Source organism: Prosopis cineraria, unplaced genomic scaffold (assembly GCF_029017545.1).
Source record: "Prosopis cineraria cultivar Desert tree isolate PC_DT_omini unplaced genomic scaffold, ASM2901754v1 PC9, whole genome shotgun sequence".
In the NCBI taxonomy this organism is placed as follows: Eukaryota; Viridiplantae; Streptophyta; class Magnoliopsida; order Fabales; family Fabaceae; genus Prosopis; species Prosopis cineraria.
The window spans coordinates 31,592,946-31,601,570 of NW_026555340.1; the positions used below are offsets into that span (position 1 = coordinate 31,592,946).

Here is an 8,625-nt window from a genome sequence, read left to right on the forward strand (position 1 = left end):
CCTTAATTAATAACCAATAGCTTCAATCACTTGAATTCTTCTTAATCGTAGCACTTGCGGCGCCAGGTAATGGTGAAGAAACTGGATATATGACTAGCCATGTGCTCCTGCCACTCTCTCTCCTGTGACCAGCAGTGTTTATTGGAATCGCCTGCCTGCCTTCGTAGCTTTTCGAGGTTTTTTTCAGTTGATCATTTTCTTGTGCATTTTACGTTCTTGCAAACGTGTTTTAGTCCGTTTATCTTGCCACAGTTCATCATATATTTCAAGAAATAAAACTCTGTAATTTTGTATATGCGAGCTAATTTATTATTTATTTAAACATCTTGAATGTTAGACTGATATAATATTCTCTGTATAGTGAACAGAAGGGTACATTTTAAACATTTAAAAGATCGGAGACTTGAGATTTTATCTTCAACATACAATAGTCTATCTACAAATGACCTGATATAACAAAATTTAGAAGATGTTTGTGCGTTTTTCTCGGAGATAAACCTAGATGTTACCGAAGGAGAGGAAAGGTTATTTGAAAAACTCTCCATCAGGAAGCGCTATATATATATATATATATATATATTCATTTCGGTGGAGGGGATTTAGTAAAAGTTAGATGTTGCGACACTTGTAAGGACAATATCTTTGTCCCAAAAATAAAAAAAAACGCGATGACATTAAGAAATGATAATATCTCGCATTTTCTTTATGATTGATCACTTAATAAGGCAAGTTTGAAGTTGGCCAAAGTAAGCATTACTGAAGAGTACATAAATAGCACAGGGGGTCCAAGAAAATAAATTGTACCGAGTAAAATTGTAAAACATAAACCAACACCAACAAGTCTCGCAACCTGAAGACTCATTTTTTGTACAAAGTATTCGTAACGCTTCACCAGTACCTGCCAGTTTTGTCCACCTCCAACAACCATACTTTTTTGAGCTAAATTTTCGTGTTTCTCTATCTGTACTTGACATTAACAAATCTTTTAGCATTTAAATTTTTCCATTTCAAGTGTATCCCCACAAGTTTATTAAAATCCCACGTATTGTGTGTACTCTGAGTAAGCCGACTGCATGGCAATAGGGGCCCGTGTAACATGATCCGGGAGATCAAATGCAATCACAAGTTCCCTTGCAATATTCCTCACTTGGAAACTCAGATATGCCGTCAGTTTCTGGATTGCCTGCCAAATGAAACAACTTCATCAATCCACATCTGTAACAACAACAGCAGCAGCAATGTACAATATTATCCATTCTTATCCTAGGTTAAGCCCCTCCCTGCTGTGCGCTGTTGCAGCTGGAGTTTAGGTTCCCTAAAAGAGTAATAATTGCTCATAACTAAGATTTTCTCCCCAAAGGCAACTCAGGTTCAAGAAATTTTGTAGAGAAAATTTAAAAGTCTGAAATTCTGAAGTCATCATAAATTCTATGACAGTGAGTTAACAAATATTCCGAACTGCTGCACACTGGTTTCTTGACACCCTATATTTTGACTTTTTGAAAGGTATCATCAATGCAGGTGTTAGTATACCTTAGCCTTATTGGGTGCCACATAATCAACGTTACGGTAGGTTCCAATATCGTTCCAAATTCTATCCAGTGCATAAAGATCACAGACAAGCTTAAGAGCTGCTTTGGAACTCGGGTCAGAACATCTGATACAGAAATGGACTAAGTTAAACACAAAACAGATCTTCTTTAAACTATAATGATGAGAAAGGAGAACACAATGTAAATAGTAGGAACTAGAAAGCACCTCTGCACGGATTCAATAAATTTGGCTAGGATGACCGACTCTATATGTGACTCTGCAAGTGTCAAAAGGTGATTTAAGCATCTATTCCATGCACCAAAGCTTCCAAGAGTTTTAGAATGCTTGCGAAGTCGTACAGCAACACTTTGAAGCAACCTCGATGTGCGGTACTGTAATGGGAAAAGTTACATAAATCTAATCCATTTCACTTAGCATGTATGATATTGTAGGCAGGGAATAAAAATGACACTCACTCTAAAAGCATCCAACTGGAACTGAGGATTTCGTAAATGCTCTTCTCCTTCCCACCGAGCAATTACTGGATTTGGCTGAGAGAGATATGTGTTCATGGATTCTTTCAAGTAATTCCACGTGACTGTAAAAGTCCCACCTTGAAACTTTTGCTTGTATTGTTTTAATAGATCAGCTGCAACCTGCATTTGCATTTGCAACAGGAAACAAGGTATTCATGCCACAGGAACCAAACCATTAACAGAGCTTTGACAGAACAATTGGTTTTCATTATTTAGCTTGCTATTTGGAGGCTAAAGAAAGCAGATGCAATTATACTGGACCATTTAAAAAAAAAAAAGCAAAAATGAAGCAATTCAGTGTCTGGCTGACAGGAGTTAGGTAATACCAAAGAGTGTGATAAATCAAGCATTTGAGGTCAAAGTATTACTTTATAACTTAATCCAGCTTTCCCATTAAACCATATGTTGTTATGAAGGAAAATTCACTACTTACAAACCTTAAATCTAGAAAATCACAACGGGGATTGAAATGACGAAAGCAACCTACAAAATCACATTTTGATGGCTGAGTCATAGACGCATGTTTCTTATGTCTTGTTGCCTCACAGGCAAAGCAAACGTAAGGTCTGGTTCATTAATGTTTCTGATAACAAATGATATAGATTTAGCCAGTACCTGTTGAAGAAGAACTGTGTTGTCCCCTTCAAATGTCTGAAAAATGTCGTGATCATTCCTCAAGCTACCAAATCGATTTACAGCAGCATAACCATGGCCTCCACAGGCTTCCCTGCAGGTGTTCAGTGACTTCGCCGTATATGCTGTCACATAAGCCTTAAGACCTGCTGAAAGAGCATGGACATCTCCAACTAATGCCTCATCATGAGACTTCTTCATTTCTGAATATCTATCCACTAAATATGCAGTGGCGAAGTGAAATGCATAAGCTGAAGCCAGCATTGGCATAAGCTTGTGTTGTTGAGATTGGTAATCAAGAATGCTAACTTCAGGCTGGTTTAGAGGTCCAAATTGTTGACGAAGTAAGGAATATCGGATGGCAATTGTGGCAGCAACCTTTAGGACGCTAACAGAAGAATATGAAAGCCCCACCCTACCACCTACAAGCTCCCCTAATGTTGCAGCAAACCGCTTATTTACAGAAGGAAGGCTACTAGTGTACTTCCCATCACGAGAGACATCTCCAAACCTATTTAGAAGATTATCCCGAGGTATTCTTACTGAACGAAATCTTAATGCTCCATTGTCCACACCATTTAATCCAATTTTAAGACCACAATCATTTATCTCAATTCCTGGAAGTGTTTTGTGGGTCTCCACATCTCTTAGAGGGACGATAAACGCATGCACACCCATATCAGAAACACCTTTCAAATCATAACTTGGTAATAACAGCCTCGCAAAAACAGTGGCAAATTTTCCATGAACTGCAGCATTGCCAATCCACCATTTGATGGCACCATCAGTAGGGGTTTCGATGACAAATTCATCTGTGATTGGATCAAAAGTGGCAACTGTTTGGAGGGCCTGCACATTTGAACCTTTCAAGCACAAAAATAGCAGTTTAGAACATTGTGTTACAAAGCCATATGATAAAACATTTGGGTTATAATAAAATATAAGCTTAAGATAAGCGCCTCAATGCCCCCGCAGGGTAGTCACTGTACAGCAAGAGCGAACAATCTGACAGTGAAGGGAAAACAATATAGAACTAGAAGGACAAAGTCCCAACGACCCGAACATTAGCCATCTTTTCTGCAATATATTACGTGGAAGCACGTCGGAACGAGAGTATTTTGTCGGGTGAATTTCATTACTACCTCCTCAGAAATCAACTAAAAAAAAAAAATTCACGAAGTCTTCAGGATATGTGATTGAATATGTAATAATTATTCAGACAGTCCAATATGGAGAATACGTTGCTAAACTTTTAACAGTGGGTGGTGCTGATCCAATGTCTTAGATTGGGCAAGAAAAGTTCAAAGGTTCCAATTTTTCTTTGTTTGGAATTTAATCAAGCAGCTACAACCATCTGAGCAATCTAAGAGAAATAAAGAGAAATGCAAGCATCAAAATTTACCGTGATGCAGTTCGGTCATGGCAAAACAACCCGGGTAGTCCAAATTGTCAATGCCGTCGAAGTATTTATCCTTATGCTTCTTGGTTCCCAGATTGAGAACAGAACCTCCCCAGAGACTGCAAACGAAACGCAGATCATGCAATTCAGAACACGAAGCATAAATAAGTAGAGCATTGAGAGAATATTTGGATTAAAGATTGCGGGGCTCTTCGAGTTCTGGAGCCCTTACAATAAGGGACAGAAAAATGATGTAATATTGAAAAGTAATGTAAGGTTGGCGAAGAAGGAACAAGAGGATGGAAAACATCATGTAATATTGAAAAGTAATGTAAGGTTGGCGAAGAAGGAACAAGAGGATGGAAAACATGAAGGTCAAAGCGGGATCACCTATACTGCACACCCATCTTTATCCCAAGAGACATGTCGACGCAACCGACAGCTTCGAGAATGGCAAAGTACTTCGAGGGGTCTTCAATCACGTATCTGAATGGCCTAATTCCTGCCTCCCTGACCAAGCCAAGAAGTTGCCTCATGCAGAGGTCACGGTGGGCATCTTTAGAAATCTCCAAGGGGGTTTGGAGTTCGGGCCTAGAATTGAAGTATTCCAGCACCCTCTCCTGAATATCTCTATGCTTACGCCTCACGTATTGGGATAGAACAGCAGGGTCGACGTCAAGCTTGGTCTTTGCGCAGGTTAGCATCTGCAGATGGGGTTGGGGATCAAAGAGCGGTCGAGATACAGGTGTGAGGTGCAGAGATAACGAAAGGATACGCCTGGACAGCGCCTGAGAATGAGAATCATCATCGCCCTGCATTTTTGGGGTCTGTTGTGGATTAAGCAGAAGAGCCAATGAGGATGGGTAGAATTCAATTGAATCGCAGGAAAAAGTTGAAGCGAGACCAAAAGCATGTAGTTTGGGCGGAATGATATTCTTTCTTTCACGGCACACTGATGACGTGGCGGATGCATATGGGATAAAAGGTTGGCGGGTCACGTTTCTGGCGCACTTTCCAACGTCATGTCCATATCATTGATCGGGATAGACATTTTAACCCCCAGCTGATTTTTTTGGATTATCCGCTGATATTTATTTATTTATTAAGAAATTAAGATATATAGTTGCTTAGAAAATTACTAGTTTATCTTTGTTTTATATTTTATTTCTAAATACATTATTTAATTTTTTTTAAAAAAAATAATTTTAAATCTCTATATTTTAATACTTGTATTTTATTTTTTAAAATACTAAAAAATAAAAATATAGGAACTTATAATTAAAAAATATAAAATTTTAAAATAAAATTTGAATAAAATATAGAAACTTAAAAAAAATTAAGAAATAATGTTGGACGCGTAAGATCTTTCCGAAATATCAGAAGTTTGGACCCTCACGAAGCTCGACATTCAGATTTCAGTCGGGAACTCCAGTTCGTCAAATTGGATGAAGTCAAGCCAAAGGCTTCCCATGATTTTTTTTATTACTTTAATTTTAGGGTATACTATGAAAAAAAGTTACCTCGGTAATTGGTTCTATATTTAGGAATTATTATGATAAATTAAAATCAAAAATTAATATGAAAATTTAACATAAAGTAAAATTAATATACATCAATTATGGAAATGGTTTTTTTTGGCCAGAAATTATGGAAATAGTTTGCTTACATTATTTCAAAGCAAGTGATATTTTTCTAGATGAACTTTTTCTGGGTTCAAAAATAACACCATATCTTATATAAAACAGTCTATCAACATGTATGCGATATTAGCTAATTAAAATATATAAATTAATATTAATTGATTTCTTTTATCTTGGCTATGAAGTGTTAATTGAATTCCAAAAGAAATATATTTGGATAACTACCAGGATAGTTAAATAACTAGATTTATTCTCCATGGGGTATTTTAATATTTAAAAGATAAAAATAAAATTGAAATATAAAAATATTTAAAAATATTTTTCTATTTTATCAAGAATTTGTTATTTATTTTAATTTTAAATTTTATTTTACAGATACGTATTAAAAATAGAAATAATAATTTATTTTATTTTAAATGTATTGCCCTAGGAATTAATATGATGGTACCTCGGATGGAGTCGAAGTCAAGTTCCGGGCCTTTGGGAGAGTTTTCTCTCTACATTAGGGTTCTCTTTTACATGCTTCTCTTCATTGGCGGCTACCCTTTTCTTCTTCTTGTGATTCTGTTACTGCTTCGTCCTCACCTTCTCCATGTGTCTCCTTCCTTTCACTCACGTTTTTTGGACGGCGATTGGTGTGCTTCTCATTATGTCTTTGCAGGGGATTATGATCGGAGACGCTTCCATCGTTCCAAGCTACAGGCTTATATCTTACGCTATTGGGATTTAAAAGCAGGAGTTCGAGTGAATCAATGTTTCAAGAATCGCTTCTTGCTCTACTTCCATGGTTATCATGATTTAACCTTCATGTTAAATGGCGGACCGTGGCTGTTTAATGGATGTTTAATTGCTTCTACTGCATAGAAATGGCAGCCTTTTCTACGTTTGCAGGAGATTTGTTTCTCACACGTCCCTCTCTGGGTTCAACTTTATGGTTGATGTTCTTCACGAGTTTAAGTGTAGTCTTATGGATGAATGCAGGTTCAGGCTCCCTTACTTCACTCATCCGGATGTGAAGTGCAAAGAAATTGGTGTAAACGTTTCTGGTATAGTTTGTGTGCATTTCACCTATGCTTGTTTAACTCTTGATTGCATTAGTTGATCCTCTTTTATAATTGTGCGTCTAAGACCGTTGCTCCTAAAGAATCCGGAGCCCACTTACAAAATATTCATGATTACTCAACATGATTCCATCAGATTTGTGGCACATCAGATAGTGATCCCATGTCCAACCAACGACCTTCGATATTCAATAGTTTTAAGTTTCAAAGCTCATATTGAGTACGTGTATGGTATGAAACTTCTTTTAGGAACAAGTTGAGCCTTCATTTGAGTATTGGGTCTGTAGTTTTAGTTTTCTTTTTTCTTTATAATTTTGGGCTGATGCTTCATTTTAAACCCAAACAATTTGCTGATTTGGTTTTAATATTAATATAAATGAGGGATAATTTTATTATTTTTCTTAATATTAATATTAATACTAATTGCCTATTGGTTGTACTCGTTTTTTCTTGTATATTTTTAATTTGCCTCAGTTTCAAGAAAAAAAATAATAAGGTGATGGTATCTCATATTTGTGCTCTTCTTTTAAATTAATATGGTAGAATTTTGAAAAATTCAAATTTAAAAATAAATTCATGCATGATTATTTGAAGAAAAAAATTTACGTACCAACAAATATTATCAGATTTATTACTTTTTTCTCTCTTACAAATTAAAATCTAAAGAACAGTTTCAACTTTGCCATGTATTACTTTCATGCATGATAAAAAAAATATAAACATTTATCAAAAAATATAAACACTCTTTTTAACATTTCAACTTTTTCAAATTAAACTAAAATCAGTTTAATCTCTTTTTAGATTTTGTTAGCCCATTCATCAAAGTATGAAAAATAGAAAATATAATGCAATAAACCATACGCTATAATTTGTATCATAATAGTATTTATAAATCATAATTATAGTCAACAATAAAACAAAAAAAATTATGTGTATGCGGAATAAAGATTTTGAATAAAGCAAATAGGATAACGTGACATTATAGCATTGTTTATTAATCATATTTATGTCCATGATAAGAAAAACAAGGATAAAGATAAGTTTAAAAGACACACAATGAAAAAAAAAAAGAAATTATTAACATAGCATGATTAATTTCAAATCACATAATTACTATTCATGGGAATATTTTCTATGAGTTTCCTAGCCATAATTTACTTTAAAAATAACTTGTTCATTTTATAGGTAATTTTTTCCAAGTATATAGTACAAACATAAATAACACATATAACCCGCATATATTAAATCCATGTATAAAAATTTGTTTCCCTGTACATATTAAAATATAAATAATAATTTATTATTTCAAAATATGTTGTCTTTATATAAATTTAAACTTAAACAGTAAAATATTACTTTTTTCACTAAAAAATGTAAGGTATTTGTTGAGAGGTTAGATCTTTAAAAATATAAAGCATTTTTAATTTTTTAAGATATAATTATTGTCTTTTTTCAAAAGTATGCATACTAAATAAATCATATTATATTTATTTGTGGGTTAAACACTGTATTAAATAGAGATAAATATGAAAATATAAGGTAGATTAAAAGACGAGTAATTACTTTATTAGGAATAAAATTTAATTAAAAATATTTTATATTTTTTAACGGTGAGAGTATATTTTACAATTTATAATCCTCTTGACAAATTATTTTATTTAGAATTTGTCATTCCACGTATTCCCGCGTAAATTAAAATTTAACCAAGCTTATCCGTTTTATTTATTGATGAAGTTTATTCTACAATTTATTATTTTATACATATAAAAAACACAAGTTACAGACAATAGGTTCAACACCTATCATTTTCACTACAAGTCTCA

At 34.3% G+C, this 8,625-nt stretch overlaps 1 protein-coding gene across 1 annotated transcript; it reads right to left on the bottom strand.

Annotated features, from left to right (window-relative positions):
- Positions 1–674: 674 nt before the first annotated feature.
- Positions 675–5,009, bottom strand: LOC129320698 (acyl-coenzyme A oxidase 2, peroxisomal). The gene is made up of 7 exons (XM_054966257.1): positions 4,492–5,009; positions 4,105–4,220; positions 2,685–3,565; positions 2,010–2,189; positions 1,759–1,925; positions 1,534–1,657; positions 675–1,183 (listed from the first exon to the last, which is right to left on the bottom strand). Exons 1-7 carry the CDS (start codon positions 4,917–4,919, stop codon positions 1,031–1,033), a joined length of 2,049 nt encoding a protein of 682 aa, XP_054822232.1. The 5' UTR covers positions 4,920–5,009; the 3' UTR covers positions 675–1,030.
- Positions 5,010–8,625: the final 3,616 nt, after the last annotated feature.

Excerpts from the sequence above, each read along its gene's own strand:
- LOC129320698 (XM_054966257.1), bottom strand. The coding sequence starts at position 4,919 with ATGCAGGGCGATGATGATTCTCATTCTCAGGCGCTGTCCAGGCGTATC. Across the intron at positions 3,566-4,104 it reads CATGACCGAACTGCATCACG|GTTCAAATGTGCAGGCCCTC; the intron begins GTAAATTTTGAT and ends TGTGCTTGAAAG. Across the intron at positions 1,926-2,009 it reads TCCAGTTGGATGCTTTTAGA|TACCGCACATCGAGGTTGCT; the intron begins GTGAGTGTCATT and ends TTCCCATTACAG.